This window comes from Staurois parvus, unplaced genomic scaffold, assembly GCF_062004578.1.
Source record: "Staurois parvus isolate SC_StPar_1 unplaced genomic scaffold, SC_StPar_1.0 ptg000839l, whole genome shotgun sequence".
In the NCBI taxonomy this organism is placed as follows: domain Eukaryota; kingdom Metazoa; phylum Chordata; class Amphibia; order Anura; family Ranidae; genus Staurois; species Staurois parvus.
In genome coordinates, this window is record NW_028318635.1 from 45,556 (window position 1) to 68,324 (window position 22,769).

Here is a 22,769-nt window from a genome sequence, read left to right on the forward strand (position 1 = left end):
AGTATCCTACCGCATACTCGGATGAGGTAAGATACTGCTTCGAAGTTCGCAGTCGAACTTTCGCTAGGTTTGAGGTTTGAATGTTCGACCGTGAACTGAACAGGGGGGTATCCGGCCCATTACTAGTTAAGAAACATGTCGAGCCAAAGGATGTACCCATTATTATGTTTTATCAAATACTTGGAAAAAATGTGGTATTATGTGAATATTATATAGATTGTATTCCGATATATGGTAGTGTTTACAAATCAGCTTACCTTTTTATAAATTGCTTTATTTATGTAAAAAGGATTTTCATCTATTGTGCAATAAAAACTGTTTATGCAAATGTTATCCCATCAAACTTGTATTGAATAGCACTCACACATCACAAACACTGTACGTATTTTAGATGTATCACTTGCACCCAGAAAAGGAGCTCTGTGCATATTCAATGCGTTGTGAGGTATTTTACTTTCAGGCAACTAAAGTAGAGCTGACTTACAGAATGAAAATATCCCCTCTGTTGGCATGAAGGGCATCATCTAGCTAGTTAACTAACACAGTCTGATAGAAAGCATCACGGTAATCTAGGGCTTCCTTGCTAGAAAGTGCAACATGCATTTCAAACAGTGCTGTGGGTGTGCCATTGTTACAAATAACAATGTTATTTGTAAAATAGAGAATGCCAATAAATAAAAACATATCAAAATATTAGTTAATACTCTTTTTAAGTCAGAAAAATAAAAATTTTGATTTGTGATAGGGTGACTATAATGCTAATTCTAATTAATATACAAGTGCTTAATACTTTCTAATGCACCCTTATACAGGTAAATGGAAAAATGCTTTTAACTAATACATAACCTCTCAACATTAAGAACATTTAAATTGGCTTTATGCTCAACCACTAATGACTCTACCTTTGAAATGATCATAAAATGGTAACCCCCCCTGATATTCTTAGCAATATATTCCTGGAAACGTCTCCTTTGTGATCGAGACAATGTGGTGAGCCACAATCCAAAATATATTTTTACTATTTCATAATAGCTTTCTGGGATCTAGTGAATAGACTGGATTTTTTCCACCATGGGTTTATATATTTCTGGAGATTATGTCTGTCTTTGTCAGAGAACAAAATGCTTTACAGTTCTTCGATAATGTAACCTGTCATGGGGTGACCACAGAGAAAATAAAACTGATTGCACACCCCATGTAGCTAACTACACCAATTTTTGTTTCAGATTATGGGGGAGATTTACTAAAACTGGAGCACTCAGAATCTGGTGCTGCTGTGCATGGTAGCCGATCAGCTTCTAACTTCAGCTTGTTCAAGTAAGCTTTGACAATACAATCTGGAAACTGATATCATTAGACTGATGAGGTCCCCAGCTCTTGTACCTTCACTATCTGCCTGTTCTTTGACTTTATATAATGTCTGAAATGATTTAAACATTTGGATTGTAATTGCTTACTGTATACTTCTTGAATCTTTTTACTCCAAAGATGGAAAGGGTTCTTCATAGTGAGAGCTGTGAAAATGTGGAATAGACTCCCCCAAGAGTTAGTTCTGGCCAGCTCAGTGGATTGTTTTAAAAAAGGCCTGGATTCTTTCTTAGATACACAGAATATAACTGGATACTAACATTTATAGGTAAAGTTGATCCAGGGAATATCCGATTGCCTCTCGGGGGATCAGGAAGGAATTTTTTTCTGAGCAGGAGCAAATTGGATCATGCTTTGCTGGTTTTTTTTGCCTTCCTCTGGATCAACTGTGGGTATAAGATTATAACTTTTTTTTCTATAGTTGAACTGGATGGACTTTTGTCTTTTTTCAGCCAGACTAACTATGTAACTATGTAACTGTACTTATGGTTGATTATGACCTAGTGCCTTTGTATTGTTAACACTGCTCTTGTTGCAATAAAGATTTCTATGAAACAAAAACCTGGAAGCTAATTTGTTTCTATGCAGAACTGCACCAGATTTCGCACACTCCATTTTTAGTGAATAAAAACTACTGATAAATTATAAACTAAGTTCGTCTAGGCAGACTCCCATGGAAAAATGTTTCTTTACAAATTGACAAATTGTTTCAGAGGTTTAAAAGACCCAGTGTTTCTTCACTGATTTGCTAATGTCCCTTTCAGCCATTTTTATTTCTTTTAACAGTTACATTGAGGACATCCAATACGGTCCTTCAGGTTGTGTGTTTGCTTCATCTAAATCAGTTAGTTTCATATGCTATTAGTCAATCCAGTGTCTTCATACAAGAATTTCTAGGATGAGAGAAACATAGAAATGGCCACTTCTTACCTCTTTATCTGAGTATGATCTAAAATTAGTCTTAAGGTGATCTATCTATCTTTTTTTTTACATTTCTAATCTGCATACTTATTGCAGGTCAAATACTCAGAGCACCAAAGCCATAGGGTCAGATTAATAGCCAGTCAACACGCATTTTCAGAAGAACGTCAGCAATGGCAATAGCCAATTTTCTTTTATGAGAGGTGTGCTTTCATTCTAGTATGGAATTAGCCATGATCCTTATATAAGCTCAATGGAAAACACTTTTCTTCACTATCTTTCTGATAATTCAGTGAAGATAAATTGATTAGTGGTGGTTCATTCATAATTCATCCTACAGTTCTCTAAACCTTTATACATTAGGACGCATATCAGACAGCCTCTCTGTTGAACTGAATAGAGATTTTCTGCACATGTGTGGAAACTACACCAGCCAGGAGCCTTTGGCAAAATTAATACAGATGAGTACAAGAACTTTTGAGGGTGATATGGGGACACGGAGTGGGGGTTGCTGGTTCAGCTGGCAGTTAGCATTTAAAGAATACTTTACCAAAATAGTGCTCTGCAACTTAAATCAAAATAATAGGTGCACTCCTAATCCAAACTAAATCACAATGGTATAAGTATTAATATATATATACTGTAAATACTCCAATCCTAAAATCACAAACTAAAATTGTACAACACCAAGTGATGTAAAATACCACAAACCTTCACAATACCAGATATATAAATATAACAAAATGAAGAATAGTGTTCATAAGGTCCAAATAAAAAGACAAAAATTATCTTCCCATGCTCCAGATATGTGTCAACAGTGCAATATCCACATTCATCGGGTGAAATGTGCTCCCAGTCTCCTCATGCAGCAACACCTCTATGTGCCTCCACCAGTTACCTCCACTCATTGACCCATTATAAGTTAGGTCAATAATAGCTTTCCTAATAACATGGGTAAAACTCCTGTCTTCACAATCCCAAATCAGTAACTCAATAGGTCATATAAGCCAATATATTAAGGGAATAAAAATCTCTCATAGTGTAGTACCCCAGTAAAAACAAATGTATTCATAAAAGTACTCCAAAGTATGCATATGAATAAATTTGTTTTTACTGGGGTACTACACCATGAGAGATGTTTATTCTTTCCCTTAATATACTGGCTTCTATGACCTATTGAGTTAGTGATTTGGGATTGTGAACACAAAAGTTTTACCCATGTTAGGAGATCGGGAGCAAATTTTACCCTGTGAATGTGGACATTTCACTGCAGGCACATACATTATATTGCCAAAAGTATCGGGACACCCCTCCAGATCATTGGATTCAGGTGTTCCAATCACCCCCATGGCCACAGGTGTATAAATTTCAAGCACCTAGGCATGCAGACTGCTTTTACAAACATTTGTGAAAGAATGGGTCGCTCTCAGGAGCTCAGTGAATTCAAGCGTGATACCATGATAGGTTACCACCTGATCAATAAGTCCATCCATGAAATTTTCTTGCTACTAAATATTCCATGGTCAACTGTTAGTGGTATTATAACAAAGTGGAATCAACTGGGAACAACAGCAGCTCAGCCACGAAAAATGACAGAGCGGTCAGCTCATTCTGAAGAGCACAGCGTGCAGAAGTTGCCAACTGTCTGCAGAGTCAATAGCTAAAGACCTCCAAACTTCATGTGGCCTTCATATTAGCACAACAGTGCATAGTAAGCTTCATGGAATGGGTTTCCATGGCCGAACAGCTGCATCTAAGCCTTACACCACCAAGTGCAATGCAAAGCTTTGGATGCAGTGGTGTAAAGCACACCGTCACTGGACTCAGTGGAAATGTGTGCTCTGGAGTGATGAATCATGCCTCTCTGTCTGGCAATCTGATGGACGCGTCTGGGTTTGGCAGTTGCCAGGAGAATGGTACTTGCCTGACTGCATTGTGCCAAGTGTAAAGTTCAGTAGAGGGGGGATTATGGTGTGGGGTTGTTTTTCAGGGGTTGGGCTTGGCCCCTTAGTTCTTAAGGCATCAGCATACCAAGTAATTTTGAACAATTTTATGCTCCCAACTTTGTGAGAACAGTTTGGGGATGGCCCCTTCCTGTTTCAACATGACTGCACACCAGTGCACAAGACAAGGTCCATAAAGACATACAGTACATGAGCGAGTTTGGGGTGGAGGAACTTGACTGGCCTGCACCCGATAGAACACCTTTGGGATGAATTAGAGCAGAGCCTGCGAGCCAGGCCTTTACGTCCAACATCAGTGCCTGACCTCACAAATGCGCTTTTGGAAGAATGGTCAAACATTCCTATATACACACTCCTAAATGTGGCAGACAGCCTTCACAGAAGAGTTGAAGCTGTTATAGCTGCAAAGGGTGGGCCAACTCAATATTGAACCCTACGGACTAAGACTGAGATGCCATTAAAGTTCATGTGCATGTAAAGTCAGGAGTCCCAATACTTTTGGCAATATAGTGTATCTGGAGTACGGAAAAATAATTTTTTTAGGAATTAACCTGTTAGTTTGATCTAAGTTGCACAGCACTATATTGGTAAAGTATACGGTTTGATGTGACTTGCAGCAACAAGGTAGATGAACTGGTGGAGATTCACTCACTTTCACTAATATTATTAGATTGTACTAATATTATTTTATTTTGGAATTTATCTTTCAAAATTTTTTTAGTAAGCATGAAAATATTTGGGTTTACTATCAGTTAAAGAATACTTGCATTAAAATCACAATTTAACAATCAAATTATGACATCTACTATAAATATTACAGATGCTCTATTACTACAAGTCTTTTTCAGCATCTGCGTTCCACTCAAACATGACCCACTACTCATCCTTTGTGAGATCAGTCAACAGTACCGATACAGTTCAAAACTTATATAAAGAGTTTGTAGTACCCCACTATGTCCAGGAAATTATACACCTCCTTTTTTTTGTGAGGGTGCAGGGCCAAGACTGAAAAGCCTCTACATTGCTGACTTTGAGCTTCACCATCCCTCTCCCCACAATGTGCCCAAGGTACTTATGTTCCTCCGTGCCTACAGCACACTTTTTGGGGTTCACAGTTAATCCCCCCTCCCATCCTTTAACACCTTTCCGCCCCCGGCCTATAGCAGATTGACGGCTGGGCAGACACTCGCCATTGTGACTGGGCGTCATATGACGTCCTGTCAAAATGAGCCACTCACATGACACCGGCCTGTTGCCAGTGTCATGTGACCGCTGTGACCGATCACAGCAGATCACATGTCAATTGTATACAATGGATGGCTTCCTGTCATGCCATTAATTGTATACAATTTGTCAGGGCAGGAGCTGAGGAACGGACAGGCAGGCCTAACAATGTAACGCACTGGCTGACGACAACCACCACCCACAGACCGAAGTCCCTCAGGGCGCGGAGTCTAAGTCCCAGGCTGCCCTTCACCAGGGCCCCTGATGGTGGGGATGGACTTGACGCAGCCAGGAACCAGGTCGCGGCCCCCGAGACACCTCAGCTGCGGTAATGGCCGCCGCCAATGGCGTGTAGCTGGTGGAAGAGACAAAAGAGTAGTCAGACAAGCCGGGGTCAACAACAACAGGACAGAACAGTACAGGACAGCAGACGAGAATCACAGGTCACGAGCCGGGTTCAGCAACAGAGGGTCAGATCAAAGGAGAATACAAAGAATAGTCAAGACAAGCCGAATCAGAATACCAGGAGAGTCACGAGAGTCAGAACAGAGTAACAGCAACACAAAGACACAAGACACAAGTGCAAAGAGCATGTGCGGGCCACAGGCTTATATGTCATCAGCCACACCCCTCTGGAGGATGGACCACAGAAACCTGAAGGCATAAAAGGGCTCCCATCATGCACAGCAGAATCCAAGATGGACACCAGCACATGAAGTAACCTAACCACAGGGAAAAGGTAGGACCTTGACACAATTGTGTTATTAGCTGTGATTGGTCAAAGCAGTCACATGGTAAAGGCAGGGCCAATCACAGCCATCTGTATCATGTGATGAGCTTTGCCCAATCACAGCTAGTCACAAAAGACTGAATGAATCAGTTTCATTCAGTGACAATGATTGCAAATATCAATGAAATACATTGGTATTAGCAATCACAATGTGTAAAACAAAAAAAAATCCTGATCACTTGCCCAGAGTAGTTCAATGTTACTATGGTAACATTGTATTGCTTTGGTCACAGTGTGCTGAAAAATAAAATAGTAAAAAAAAGAAAACATGTAATAAAAGTAAAAAAAATAATAGAAACATTTGAAATAAAAATACAAATTCAATTATTATTATTATTTTCACCAAAGAAAGTGTGATAATGCTGAAAGCTGAAAATTAGCCTGGGCAGGAAGGGGGTATAAGTGCCCGGTATTGAAGTGGTTAAGAAGACTAAATCTGCCTGGACATTGAGCAAATGGGATTCCCATTCCCTACTGAAAATGTCAATGTCATCAAGACATTCAGAATTATTTTCAGCATTGCAGGGTGCAATTGGGCTTGGGAACCGACACAGTCAGACTTGATTTTACACTCTGTGATTCATCAATTTCTCCCACCACCAATAACTTCTTCAAATCACCCAAGAAAGCCTCTGAGCCTCAGGGATGCAGTAATGCCTAGCAAAAACCTTTACACTAGGATAAGTAATGATATCATGCTTGTTCATTTGAAAAAGTTGCTCACTTTGGACTATTGACAGGCTACTGGCTACCTGGACACTGCTCACACCAACCTGAGGCTCAAGTCTCACACTTGCCAGGGCTGTTGCTGGTTCCATATCTTTCCAGGCCTTAGACAAATTTGTTGCAGATCTGATAAGGGTTCCTCTTGCCTGGTTGATGAACTGTGTAATTTACCTCCTGCACTTTAGCCACCTCTCCACCTGGCCAGAAACTTGCTTTCCATAGTGGGGATCAGTAATGTCACTCAATGCCCCATGTGTTAGTACCTTACCTTAGCCAACTTAATGTAAATCCAGTGTTGTGTTTCATGGGCACTTTACCTTTGGAATTACATTTACAATCAGCTCTTGCATTTGGGAGATATATTTTAAAGCACTCTTGTGAGGAGTAGAATCATATTTCACATTCTTCCTTCGCCAGGTCAAGCCAGATCTCTTCCTACATACCAGCTGAAAGTGTGAAAACACTGTGGAGATCTGAGTCACCTCATGTATGGCAAACAAGAGCACTGGAAAGACACTTTCAGTCTTTCCCATTATTTTGTACCATCTTCTTAAAGTGAAACTGAAGGAAAAATGGAAAATTGGAAAAAGGCAGGCTCTGCCTCTTCTGCAATAAAATACACTTACCACTTAACAGAGAAGTGTAATATATGTGTCTGCAAATGCCGGCTGCAGGAGTGGAGGGAGCACTCCAGCACTCTGTACCCTGCTGCAGCTCTGCAGTGCACTATGCATGGTCTGTTCTGTGGATCAGCGGTAAATCCGTGAAACTTAAAGTGCCCTCAGGCAGACTTTAGCTGACACTGCTTGCACTTTGTCATCACTGTACTCCATCTGCGCCCTCCAATCCAATGAATCGTTGCATCCAGGGCTTCTGCCCCTGCCACCCCTGCCTTGGTCACCATACTCCTGAGTCCAGGAGAGCTTTGACTGGTTGATGACCACAGTGTATTCAATGGTCCCTCTACCTGAAAGGTTATGTGCAATACAATCTTGTGCAAAGAGAGAAAGTCTGCATAGAGCCCCAGACTGCAAAGGCTCCGCTTTCCATGGGCACTGTGCTCTAATATGGCCTCAGTTATGACACCTCAGGGTCTGACTGCCCTTGAATAAGATTTAATGGAAGGGTTTCATTCAGTCTGATTCCAGGTTTTGTAACATGTTTTCTCAAAAGAAAAAAAAAACCTTTTCCCAGACATGTGCATTCAAGCTCTTCCAACTGGTGGGGGTAAGTATATTTTTACAAAATTTCCACCAGTTTATCTGCAGTGTTGATGTCTTTGTGACACACCCTCCACTGGAAGTTGACAATCCGAGACAGAAGATACTGGTACATTGCAATACTCTCCACCATTTGAGGTCCTGTAAATGTTTTGGGTTGCAGCTTTAATAATAAACTAGGTTAGGTTGTGCATTTGCAACCATGGTGGACAACCTGATTGGAAGCTCCATTGATGCATTTTCTGTGTTTGGACAGTTATTTTCAGTCCCAGATGGGTGTATGGGTTTTATGTTTCAGGTGGTCATAAACACTAGAATCCTGAAGAGTGAGGTTATAATATGCCAGTTATGGTCCTCCTGAAAGGAAGGAGCAATCAGGCTAGCCCAGTTGTCTTGGGGCCACCCTTCTCATTCTGCTCTCCTTTCAAAAGTTGTCAGAAATGCCTCCGCATTCACATTGACCCTGCCTTGGTGGTTGTCTGGGTGCCAGGGCTCACTACTTTGAGAGAGTTACTGCACTGCCTCAGTCTGAGTCTATACTTGTGCTGCAGTGGTTTCCATAATGGCAGTTATCTGGGCTTCTCTGTTCCATTGCTGTGCCTCCATATTTGACTGTCATGTTATTTCACATTAGCTTCAATATTTCCTCTATATCTAAGTCAATGGGAGGGGGGTATTGTCTCTATAAATGTCAGTTTTTTCAAAGCCTGTCTATGCATGAAGATAAAAAACCTTCTGTGTGCAGCGACCTCCCTCCCCCAGCCCCCCTAATACTTACCTGAGCCTCCTCATGATCCAGTGATGTGCACAAGAGCCTCACTGTCTGGGGACTCTCCCTCCTCTTGGCTGAGACAGCAGCAGAAGCCATTGGCTCCCATGCTGTCAATCACAGCCAGTGAGCCAATGAGGTGAGGGGGGTGGGGCTGAGATGCGCCTCTGTGTGTGAATGGACACACAGAGCAGTGACAAGGGAGTGACCCTGCTTGGGTGCCCTCCATAGCAACCTGCTTGCTCTGGGGATATCGGCAGGAGGGAGGGGCCAGGAGTCCTGGCAGGGAACCCGAGAAGAGGAGGTTTGGGGCTGCTCTGTACAAAAACACTGCACATAACAGATAAGTATAACATATTTGTTATTTTAAAACCTCAAAAATTGCCTTTAAAGCAGAGCTCCAGTTGAAAAAAAAAGTAAAAGTCAGCAGCTACAAAAACTGTAGCTGCTGACTTTTAAAATACAGCCATTTATCTGTCCCTCGGTCCAGCGGTGTCCTTACCACCGCTGGTTTCACCGGCTGTCTTCTCTACCTAACGCCGGCATCTTCAGTTTGGGCACCTGGCTGTGACAGCTTGCGGCTTCACAGCCCAATACACATGCCTGAGAAGCGCTGCAGTTTGTGAATGGCCCTGTAGTCTTCTGGGACCTGTCACGTATCCCAGAAGACTACGGGGAGGGAGGACAACTTCTGCTTCCGATCACCTTAGGCAATCAAAGTGGAAGTGGGAGCGGGTACCCGTCGAATTCGGGTACCCGCTCCCCCCACTCCCCAAAGGTGCCAATCCTTAATGGGGAGCGGGGGACAAATACTTAAAGCGGAACTTCCCCTTTTGGGTGGAGCTCCACTTTAATATCACTTAAATGTGTTGATTTCCTCTGATTTTCAGCACCAGCTAGTGTCCATAATTCATTATGTTTGCTGATTGCGGTTTTTCAGGAAAAATACTGCATTATAGCCCTAGATGGAGATAATAATCATAGAAAAGTAAATATGATCCAAATTTGTGATGCCTGGGAGAATGCTTGTGACATTCATCTAGCACTCTGTAAATATGTGTAAATGTAAAGTTCCAGAAGTTTAAAAAAGAGAAACTACGATGACTATAATGACAGTCCATTATATAGCTGCCTTTTTTATGATCTTACTGCATCCTTTTGGGAAAAGAAACTATAGAAACACTACACATTCTCACTCCAAGCGCACTGCAATATCCCTATTTATATCCCTATTCATACCCAGGTTTTCAGAAATGTTAAAGCTGAAGCCTTTAGGCATGGTTTGGTAAAATTAGCCAGCACCAGTGCAATATATGTATGTAATGTGACCAGGCAGAATAGGGTAAAATGTAATGGAAACACAAGACAGGTGTTTTGCTACACTAGAAGATTGTATCATCCCAAAGTTGCTTAAGATATAATTGACTGAAAACAGTGCAGTTTCATGAGCAGATCGAGGAGGGAAAAAGGTTAGCCTTGAGGCAGGTGGTTTCTTATACTAATATTAAAGCCATACTATCCTTGAGATACTTCATAAAAAATGAACAGCAGCAAGGTGAATTTTTAACATATTGAGGTAGCATAGCAAGTGCCTTTTCTACATTAAAAAAGTGTAGCAAATCAAATACGCTTGTGAAAAAATAGATAGGTTAGTACAAAATCCTTGACTAGGCCACAATGTATAAACATAAGACAGAGCTTTTTAAGCACCAAGAAAAGATACCAGTCTGAGTGTACCCAAGGACCACAAACCTGGAAGCCATTCTGCATCAAAGACCATCACTCCCTGAGGGGTGTGCTGGTGAATACCAGGTGATGCCTTAGACTCTGCTTGGGTCTAGGATAAATTGGTCACTGACACCACATTTTCAAGACAACAAGCACAGGCTTAAATATAGGGACACAAGTTAAAGAGAAAAAAATAACACATTTTGAGAACAAAGGCACAGAGTATCCCCCTCCGAAAAAGTGTAACTTTGGCTATTTTTGGATTTAAGGAGGTCAGTTGATGTTTTGACAAGGGAAGGAGGGGAATAAAAAGGAGCATAGTTATAAGGAGGTGGAAATATTGACAGCAGCATAAGCAGCAACTGCTAAAAAAGGAAATGTATTTGGCTTTTCCTTAGATAACAATTTTCCATCATGCTATAGCCAAAAGACGGCTACAGCATAGTTATCCAGTTCTGGGAGGGAGTTCATGGACAGCCACCCAGAACCCTGCCCCCTGCGCACCACCTATGGCACGCATCAGGCATGCTCTGTGACTGTTGTATCCTGTGAACATAGCTGATCACAGACAGGAGTTAAGGGCCAATCACAGCAGCTCATTACCATGTGAACAGCTGTGCCCAATTACAGCTGATCACATGTAAACAGACTTGCTGGTTATCAACAGTCCTTTCCTCACACATTGTGTCTGTGTGAGGTAAGAAGAAGCGATACTCAGTACATTGTTTACATTTATTATCAGTGCAGCCCCATCAGTGCCAATCAGTGCCCATCAGTGCCAATCAGTGCCCATCAGTGCAGCTTATCAGTGCCTATCAGTGCTGATTACCAATACCCATCAGTGCCATTAAGTACAGCCAATCAGTGCCTATCATTCAGCCTCATCAGTGCCTCCTCATCAGTGCCCATCAGTGTGGTTCATGTGTTGATCGCTTGTAAGCATTTTAGTTACATCCATGCCATCACTGCCCCTGTTTGTTTGACCCAAGGCAGGGGTGGCCTTATGAAAAAAAGAAAGTAAATTTGTAAAGAAAATATAACAAAAACAACATAAAAGATAGTAATAATGGATGGAAAAGGTTAATGTGGGTTAATGTGGGATTGCAAAGGAACTAGAGACATACAGGTGCTTGGAGTGTTTGATGACATTTTTTATATCACTCCAACAAAAACCTATCATTCGGAAGGTTGTTACTGTAGACAGTGGGGTGGGTGTTTGTGAGTGTTGCTTTAAGTTTTCAAAGCTAAACCCTGAAGATGGGTGGGCAGCCTATGGCCTTAGATTTTATCCCTTCTTCAATGCCATTAGTGCCCAATAGATTATATGACAGGGATGAAACTTCGACAAAGTGGGGCTCAGCCTGTCAAATTTGGGACTGGTTACAGTGATGCTTTTCCTTGCAGCTCCAGATGGGAATAGACAGCACACTGGCTGCAGAGCATGAAAGAAGCTCCAGCAAGATTCAGCGAGTGGTCCAGCCTGGACACCCAATAGTCCATGGGATTCTCATTTACTAGAGTCTCCACATCAACTATGGAGCCAATGTGGACCATGTGGTTCAAGGGCTGCCTGTGAGTACTGCTGTGTGCTTTAATAAACTCTGAAATGTGGTGTTGATGCATCTGTCACCTCCACTGCTTCTCATTTCCTGTCACCATCAGAAAATGTGGGAAAGAGGTTATCATGCTGCTTTACCGAAGAGTTGAATTGTGTGCTCCCTTAGTGACAGTGGTAGTAGATTTGCCATTTTAACCTTATATCACTATGGCCACTTAATAGTCGTACCTCTCTTTGATTATGCAAATGCTGGGATCCATGGTCAGGCATCTGAGCAAAAAAAGACCCTATTCATCAAACATTAACTGCAGAAGAAGACCTGACTCTTACATACACTTATGTAAAACTTCTAGGGTTTGGAAGGGATGACACATTCCTTGTATTCTCCCTCTGCATCCTGCTGCCTCTTCCTCCTTCATTCTCCTACTGCTGTTCCTCCAGTGAGGCCATGTATTATGTGCTTCAGGGAAAACAAAAGAGGGATCATATCACATATCACCTTTCTTGTCGCTGCACATCGGGGTCTCACCAATGAGGCAGCTGGCAAGCAACTGATGTTGGTGCTGCATTTCTGCCAGGTGAGCACTGGCTGGGTATGTTCCCTTAAAGTGATCACAAACCCTTTCTGGCCTGAAGAAGGACCCTCTGGAAGCCTGCTGCACCATCAGGTTAAGGAAATGTGTCAGGCAAGATATGTGCAGAGTTTTCCCAGGGAAAGGACAGCCTGCAGGTTACTGACATTGTCACTCATAACTTTACCTGAATGAAGATGGTGTGGGGTCAGCCACCTCATGACCTGGACCTGGAGAGCTGCCAGCAGCCCTACCTAGTGTGACTTCTATCACCCAGACATATGTGCTGAGCATGGCAGTGTTTAGTCTGGGCCATTGTCCTGCATTACTTGGGGGGACTTCTGGTTCTGAGGATTTAGAGAATGAGGCCAGTGAGGAAAGGGGGTAAAGATAACTGCACAATCATCACTGGACAAGACATGAGGAAGCTCCATCAGCTCCATCAGCTCCAGCAGTGAGCCCCATCTTGCATCCTTTCTAACCGCCAGAAGATTGACCCAGTGTACTATGAGGGACCTGTACTGTCCCTGTCCATGCTTAATGGACTATGCGTCAGTGGTCATATTTACCCTGCCCCTGAAAATGTATTCCAGAAACAAGGACACAACAGATTCCACATGCTGGTGGACAGCTCCTTACCTTCCTGTGATGTAGCAGGGTCCATAAACTCACAGAAGAGGGATGATACAATGAGCTGGCATAGGAGCAGCTGCAAATCCAGAAGTTTTGTTAATCTGTCTTTAAGATACTGAGCAACAGGGTAATTTGGGGACATTATTTCTTTCACTAGGGAAGAGACACTTGCCTTGAGAAGAATGCTGCTGGAGATGATTATTTTACAGGATTTATATAGCGCCAACAGTGATGATGGGGTAAGTGTAGGATAATTCTGCAAAGGTTCAAGCAATTTGCTTGACCCTCCTCAACATGGATCAATGACCCTTTTCCCCACTTGATGTGGTTTATCCTAAACCTATAAAACCTCTTGTGAGATTACCTTCTCTGTCACTAGGGGTGGCAGATTTTGTGGCAGATGCAGCACATACTGTATGTTCAAAAAAGGCCCACATGACAGAATTATTTCTATTTGTTGCCTATTCAGGTGCTTGTGTGCTTTCCTGATGCTAGCCAATTTCTGCCAAACATATACCTGAAACATACCTGAAGTCTATATTTTGAATATTTTGGGAATAATTTGGGATATAGGGATGGAAGGAGGTTTGGAGAATTTGGGGTTGTGATTTTGAAGTATTTCTGTTTTGACAGTTTAATAAACTATAAGACAACTATAAGACAATACAGTGTGGTACTGCGAAAAAAAAGTTCACAAACTATACTATTAACCTGTTGTGTCACTGGTCAATTTGTATGAAATTAAATACTTTAGCTTTTTGTAATTTAACTTTCCTATAGCTTTTTGATGTGTTGTTGCTGATACTTTCACTGCTCATTTAAGGACTATTACCACTTAATAAAAAAACTAGTGCCACAGCTAAAACTATCAAACAAGTTGAATTGAATCAGATTGGGGTGCTGCTTCTGTATTTAAGCCAAGCTAAATGTAACTTTGTAAAAACCAATTACACATTCAAAATATGTAATGCCCGAACAATTGTACTGTTCCATAAAATCAAATACAGCTCAAAGGCAACCCCCAAGCATACCATTTTAAGAATTGTGTTTTTTTCCACATTGCTCTGAAATTCACATTTAAAGGATCCTTCCCTACTGTGCAGTAATTGTTTAAAGTTTTTTTTATGCTTGACAAAATAGCTTTCCTCTTAGCCCCTAAACTGGACAGGTTTTACTAGCAGGAATTTCCCCCCATCCCCATACACTGCAAGGAGATTCAATGTTAAATCTGGATTTTGCTATTTTCAAGTTTTTATCTAATCTCCTGTGAATCGAACCCAAGCAGATTCGATCATCCCTAATGGTTTGGGACCAGTTTTAGTTTGTTCTTAAATGCATTCTATGCATTAAGGTAGTGCAGATCTCCCCCCAGCCCCTCCTATACTTACCTGAGCCCAATGATGATACAGCACCATGTTCAAGACCAACATCGCTGCTCTCTCTCCTCACTGGCTCAGAAGCTGCAGCAGGCACCACTGTCTCCTGCTGCTGTCAATCATAGCCAATGAAGAGTGAGTAGGGTCGAGCTGCACTGTGTGTGTCAATGGGCACACAGAGCACGGCTCGGGAGCGAGCTTGCATGAGTGCCCCCATAGCAAGTGGCTTGCTATGAAGGCACTCAGATGGGGAGGGGGGAGGGGGAAGTGGGAGCCAGGAGGGCTGACAGGGGACCAGAGAAGAGGAGGATCAGAGATGCTGTATGAAAAACCATTGAAGTACATCATGCTTGTTATTTAACAAAAAAATTCCATTTACAATCGTTTTAAAAAACCCAATGCTGCCACCACAGTAAATTCATAACATAGAACTGTAACACAAAATAATGGGCAAGTATTCCAGTGGTCTGACCCCCCTAAAACAATAATCTAATCAATAGCACATCTTAAGCCGGCCATAGGTGGATCAAAATTATGCTTCTTCAGCAGGGACCATTCCAGATTATCCATTTATGGGCAGGCTGATTGTACCTATGGTTCCAGGAAAGAAAATTCTATGGCATGCCTTAGAGAGTGTTGATTATAGCAGCAGTCCCCAAGTTTTTTGGCACCAGGGACCAGTTTAGTGGCAATCAATTTTTTCAAGGACTGGGGGGATGATATTCATGGAGTCAGTCCTCAGAGTCCTTCACACCACAACCCCCCTTTATATCAGTGTAGTGTTTAACAGTCCCCCTTTACATCACATTTCCCCTTTAAAGCTGTCCCACAGTGTACTCCCACAGCAGAGAGTTAAAGGGGTCACTGTGATGTTAGAGAGGTCCCCTTTAAATTAATGTAATGGGACTGCACTGTAAAGGGGCACCATGATGTAAAGGTGACTGCATTGTAGAGAGGCACTGTGATATAAAGGGGACTGCACTGCAAATATTACAGTGCCCCTTTACAGTGCAGTCCTCTTTATATCACAGTGCCCCTTTACATTACAGTGCCCCTAGCAATCACAGCTCTCCCCATCACAGTACCTCTTGCAGTCATGGCCCCCCTTTCCTCTCGAACATCACAGTGACCCCTTTAAATCTCTGCCTCTCTGCACAGTCCTACCATTGACAGGGCAGGGGCAATTATCAGCCTGTGTGTTCTCTCTTGCATCTCCCACTCAGCCGCCAATGTCATCTTATCAGCAGGGCAGGGGACGGGAGGAGCTGCAGATCTGGACAGAGGGCAGGAGCTACTCAACTTATCATGTTAACAAGCAGACGATTACCCACTTGTTAATATGTAAATATCCACTTTCTCTGTGGATCTCCAGCTGCTCCTGCCCTGCTGATAGGATGACATCGGTAGCTGGGCAGGAGATGTGGGAGAGGACACACAGGCTAAGTGGCATGGCTGCACAGCAGGAGGTGAGCAGTGACCGTAGTCTGTGATAGTCTTGTCTGGACCAGGGTTGCCAATCACCTCTTGCCATGTGCCCGGTCATCAACAGGCCACATACTGGTACCGGTCTGCGGCCTGTGGGTTTGAGAATTGTTCAGATTCAGGAAAATTATGCAGTTCATGTTAAAGAATACCCCTTGCAATGTTCAATTAAAGTGGCAAGTGGGAGCTCGTAATGACCACAGTGAATGGTGCAAGATTCCGATGGAAAAACAAGAAGTTACCAGCACTCTTATAATATTTATTCCACACCTTTTATTGACAAAGAGGTGTAACATTAGTTATAATAGCCAATGTTTCTGGGCCTCACAGGGTTCATTCCTCGAAGAAACATACTGACACTGTGTCACTATGTTCTCTTGAAGAAGTACCCCTTGCAAAGCCCAGAAACATGGAGTATTCTGATTAATGTGACACTGCTTTCACAATAAAATTATTGAAATGATTGAATTTTGCTGGTGACCTCTAGTCTTTCTGCTTAGTTATTTCAGGGCTTATTCTTTGTTGACCTGCACTAACAAAAAAACTTCTCTGCACAGTAATATGCAAATAAAAATACAATCACTGCATAGCATATGCAGCAAAATGATTAATAAAGTCACTACAGTGGCCGTGCCATACATTGTCATCTTTTCTTTATACCCATAAAAGTAATCAGATTTAATTATACATTCTCATTTTCATAGCCTTAATTTTATACATGTTGTACTTACATCACTTAGTCGTTCATGTGAAGTGCCTCTCTGTGAAGGCTTTGATTCTTTGTTCGGACTTTCGCTGTCACTGTCTCTGCAGTTGTTCTGTAGTGGTTTCAGCTAAAGACAGAGAAAGAAGAAGAAGAATTACATACAGTACATACAGACTTACTTTTTTTGTATTTCTTTGCATGCATACCATATTTGTAATAAACGGTGGTTTTATCTTTTTGAGAAATCCTGTTAGAACATAAAATCATTAATAAATATAACATTTGTTCACACTTTGGCCTGGTTCACACTAATACAATGCAAATTTGACCCGAATCCCAGTGCCATTTTGTAGTGCAACTGCAGTGTGAATTTTTACACTTTTTTATGCATTTACTACTGAGACTCATCCCTGCTGTCAACAGCAGGGATGAGAGATTGGTTGTTAAGAAGCCGACACCTGGAGTCAACCCTGCTGTCCAAAGGGGATTCCCCGCTGACAGCAGAGTGTAAACAAAAGAACTGATATTTGAAAAAAAAAAGGCATGGGCTCTCATGTCCTCAACATGTGGAGATTCTTTGCCAGGGGGTCAAAAGTAAATAAAAACACAACACAGTTTTTGACAAGTCCTTTACTAAAAAAAAGCCCCCCCGATGCACATCCATTGTCAATCACGTTATCCAGTGTAGTAGGTCCAGGTCAATTATGATGAACTCTACCCGTTGACCCAGAAAAAAAAACACTGACTTGACAACTCTGGTGACCTCACTAGGTGCACTTACCCCTTTGTTTACTTAGCAGTGGGAGAGAAGCAACGCTGTCATTCAGCGGGAGCCAAGTGATGGTGAGTGACCCCCCCATACACATTCCTATGGGAGGATGGGATCTGGGGCCCCCCTTGCTAAAGGGGGCTTCCAGATTCTGATAAGTCATCCTTGAACCCTCCCAACCACCGGGTTAGGGTTTTGGGGAAGGGGCCCTCAATATGGATTGAGGGCATGTAGCCTGGAATGGTTCCTGGATGGAGCACATGCTTGTCTCCTGCTTTTTTTGCTTTTTTTTTTACATGGTTCCACTTAAAATATTTATCAGACTGAAGGGCCTGGTATAGATTGGGGGGACAGCTACACCATTTTTTTTAATGCTGGCTCTTTTGATTACATTCTGCTGTCAGGGGGAGTCCACTGCTGACAGTAGGGATGACTCATGGTTGTTAGGATGAAAAAGTACACACGCTTTTGGAGTACTCTACCAAAGTCTATGGGGCACTGCATTGTAGCAAAGTAGGCAATAGCACCTTCTCCAAAGTCGCATTGCAGTAGCATTGCATTGATGTGAACAGGTACTATTGAAAGCAATGTGCTTCCATTGTTATGTGATCCTGTGCAACAGAAGTTGCATCTGAAATCACACTACTGTGAATGGGGCCTTATACTAATTTAGAATTTTTGGTTACAACATTAATCAGAAAAAGCTTCACCTCAGTTCTTGACCATAAATAATGCCAATGACTTTCACTGAGTAGGGCATGTTTTAATTCCATGATTAACAGAGCACTGCATAAAGTGTCACTTGAGTAATCAGTGCACATGTTGCTAATTTATACCTACAGAGCTACTAGAAATTATTCCTCTTTTTTTAAAACAGATTCTCTTCCAACTTACATTTGATAAACTTCCAATCCCCATCCATATAAGCAGAAGGGTGCGGATAGAAGTGACATGGCTGTCCAAATATAATCACTGTCTATACCAGGGGCGGACTGACCATTTGGAAACTCGGGCACTGCCCGAGGGCCCGGGGTCAGTAGGGGGCCCCATGAGATGCTCCGGTACCTTTTTCATAGGCTTTTTTGAGGCAAGGACACAGGGGCCCCATGATCCCCTATTGCCCAGGGGCCCCATGAGTTGTCAGTCTATATTTGGTTATGTCACTACAATACCTGCCTCTTCCCATGTATAGCTGATGATAGCTCGGTGACCTGACATTTGGCAAGCAGCACTTTCAGGATAGGTCATGTGCACAAGTGTGTTAGGTTTTTATTTTTGTGAAACGACGAGTGGCATGCATTGTGATTGGCAATGGATTTACACTGAGGAACTTTTTTCCTTCGTCTTTATTTATTTTATTTTTTTTGTGTGTGTGAATTAGTAGGGGTACTATGTATCCCTTACTCTTTCACGTAAGGTAACGGTATATGCCCCCCACTTTTTTAAAGGGGGCTTTCAGATTCTGATAAGTTTCCTACATGCAAACCCACACAACCTCCAGCCAGGGTTCTGGGGAAGAGGCCCTTGTCCTCATCAACATGGAAACAATGTGCTTTGACCATGGAGGTACACCCTAGCAAGGCCCCCCCCATATTGAGGGCATGTGGCCTGGTATGGTTCAGGAGGTTTAAGGGTCTGGTATGACATTGTTTTGTGTGAGGGGAACCCTTTAAATCCAAATTAAACCCAAGGATTCTGGTATTGATTACCTGGGGAACCTCACATATTTTTTTTAGTGGGGTACCCAATTAAAATTCACACCAGATTCAAATGCAATTGGATTTTTTGTTTCATGCTTTTCATTTTTACTTTTTTTTTGTTGCTGTAGGATGTGCTACAACAAAAGTGGCATTTCCCAAAAAATTATACAGTTTCAATTCCAGGCAATTTACATTTCTTTGCCATCTTCTTTTAAGAAAAAAAGTACACCGGCCTCTCCAAAGATCCCCAAAATACATTGCAGACTGCTATGTATTTTGGGGGACCTTTGTTTGGGTCTGCATAGTATTTTTTAAATAGAATCCAGAAGGGAAATGGCAATTTGAATCCATTTACCTTTGTAAGAGTCAGTGCTTTAAAAAAATCACTGCTTCTGGACAAATGTAATTTTTAAAAAACAATTTTTCACTGGTACATGTTTCCAGAGCAGATACCCTTCCCAAGTTATTTTCTGATAATCACTTGCCTATAAGCCAACAAAATGTGCATTTTAACCACTTTGCTATGGATTTACCCCCCTTCCTGACCAGGCCATTTTTTGTGATATGTCGCTGCGTACTTTAACTGACAATTACGCGGTCATGCTACGCTGTACATGAATTCAATTTAAGTAATTTTTTCCCATAAATAGAGCTTTCTTTTGATGGTATTTGATCACCTCTGCATTTTTTTATTTTTTGGAGCCAAAAAAAGACCGACAATTTTGAAAAAAAAAAAATATATTTTTTGACTTTTCACTATAAAACATATCCAATAGAAAAAAATTTAATCCGTCATAAATTTAGGCCAAAATGTATTCTGCTACATGTCTTTGCTAAGAAAAAAATCCCAATAATTGTATATTAATTGGTTTATGCGAAACTTGTAGCATCTACAAATGGCGGTATATATACTGCAATTTTTACTTTTTTTATATACTAGTAAGGGCGGTGATCAGCGACTTATAGTGGGACCGCGGCGGGCATTCTGACACTGGGTGGGAACTGACTAACTGCCACTGATATCCCCAGTGACACTAATACAGTGATCAGTGCAAATAAAAAGCGCTGACACTGAACTGAACTGGGACACTGGAGCGATCAAAGGGTTAACTGTGTGCTGTGTGTGTTTTTACATTTTGTACTGTGTGCTATTTTACTTGGGAGACATGCTGCTTTGTATTTATCTGCTGTCTTGAAAGATACAAAGCAGTATGTCCATGCTGACAGGAGAGAGATTTGCGTTATTTACACACAGATCTCTCCCCTCTCAGCCCTGCCGACAATCACTTAGTCCCGGCCAGGAATCGCAGGCTGGAATCCCGTGATTGACATCCCCAGCAGTCAATAGTGGCAAGCGTCCCCTACCTGGAATTGCAAATCACGTATATGTACATGATTTTGTACAGCTGTGCCGTTCTGTAGCAGTATATCTGCTATAGGGCGGCAGGCAAGCAGTTAATACAACAGATTCAGCTCTCAGTGATTTCAGCTGAGTTTGGGTTCAGCATCCAAACTTCTTTGAAGTTTGCTAGACCCTGGTCAAACTGAACCCAACCCAGTTCAGCTTATCCCTATTGGTGCCATTCCATATACAGTTGGTGTACAGAATATTCCCAGAAATGTCATTCCCTGCTTGTGTGATAGACTCACTGATTTAGATGTCTGCACTAAGATACAAATACAATTTTAGGAATCCCCTGCAATATGAATTTCAGTTTAGGTGAGATACTTCTTTTAAAGGTTAACTATTTCTAAAGGTACACAGACACTGCAATATTCCATATTAGAACACTGAAAGTGAACCCAGTGATCAGGTCCTCTCATTCAGAAATCAGGTCTTCTAGAAATGTGGTGAAACAAGCATCCTTTTCTTCAGAATCCTTGCAATGTACATAAATCTCCCAAAGGGCATTGTTTTCTCTTAAGTGGAGTTATACTTTAAAGAGGGACTACCTACAATGGACTACCTTCCAGCATATCCTCTCTCAATTTATTCATTGATATATATGCTCTAAGATGGAGGGTCTCATAGATTAGACTTAGGGACCATGCTATCTAGAGAGGACTTGACAAGTCACTGTAGCTTTCACATATATTTGCAAATGTGCAACCATAACCTCAAATGTCTCAGATTGATTGGTAGTGTACTTTTTGACCAGCTAGTAAGTGCACTGGGGAACTTTTAAATTGTTTGTTTTGCTAAATGTCCTTTCCATGTGTACCTTAGTTTAAAAAGGTGGTCATAAATTGAGTGGATGTCAATTTTATTCAATAAATAAAAAATCTAACAGGAATTTTAAATATTCCCAACTCTTTCTATACAAACAATTTATTATTATTATTATTATTATTACTACGAGTTTATATAGCGCCAAAGGGTTTGCTCAGCGCTGTACAATAGGGGGGGACAATACATGGCACAGTACAACAAAGACAGACAGCGTACGAGGGGTAAGAGGGCCCTACTCTTACGAGCTTACAATCTAGGAGTATTTGTCTCAATTTGCTTGAGTTAAGGCTTTAAAAAAGGGTTGTAAACTTCAGACATGCAATATGAACACAACATATCCCTCTATCGTGTGTATTTGTCTCAATTAAGAGCACTAAGTGTCATTTCTGTCTGCTGACTTGTTCCTCTGCTATCAGCATGAGTCACTTCTAACAAGATTTTCTGAAACCAGGACAAAAATGGAGATAGGGGAAGGACATCCAACAGAGTGATAGCAGCTCTGTTCCTATGGGCTGTGTGGAACGGGTGTGTCCCTTCCCTTCAATCAGCTCTCACAGCTCCCCTCACTGAGCTCTGCTGATTGTAACTTCAGCTCTCTGCCCCCTTTTTTATAAAGTCTCAGAAAAGCTTTAACATTCAGGACTTTGAATGGATGAAGAGAAGACTGTAGAACAGGTACAGCCCATGTAGGAGGATTTGTTTCATCTCTGTGTATCAATTGAGGCTAGTCACCTTACTGGGTATATGTAAGGGCTTACAACTACTTGAAGTGTTTAGGTAGTGGAAGGCTTAAAGTGGTTCTAAAGGCAGAAGGTGTTTTACCTTCATGTACTCTCTTGCAGGTAAAAAACCTTCTGCACATTGTGAAGCCCCCTAACCCAATCCTTACCTGAGCCCCCTCTGATCCAGCGATGTTCTCCACAGCTTCTGCTGTCTGGGGACACTTCCTCCTCATTTGCTGCGACAGCAGAGGGAAACCATTGACTCCCACTGCTGTCAATCACAGCCAGTGAGCCAATGAGGAGAGAGCAGG

At 41.9% G+C, this 22,769-nt stretch overlaps 1 protein-coding gene across 1 annotated transcript in view; it reads right to left on the reverse strand.

Annotated features, from left to right (window-relative positions):
- The window catches only part of LOC149443669 (autism susceptibility gene 2 protein homolog), a 782,555-nt gene that overhangs the window by 20,380 nt on the left and 739,406 nt on the right, over window positions 1-22,769 (reverse strand). Inside the window, exon 3 of the mRNA XM_089655377.1 lies at window positions 17,063-17,164. Within this exon, the coding sequence (XP_089511503.1) occupies window positions 17,063-17,164 (102 nt within the window). The remainder of the gene's footprint in view (window positions 1-17,062; window positions 17,165-22,769) is intronic.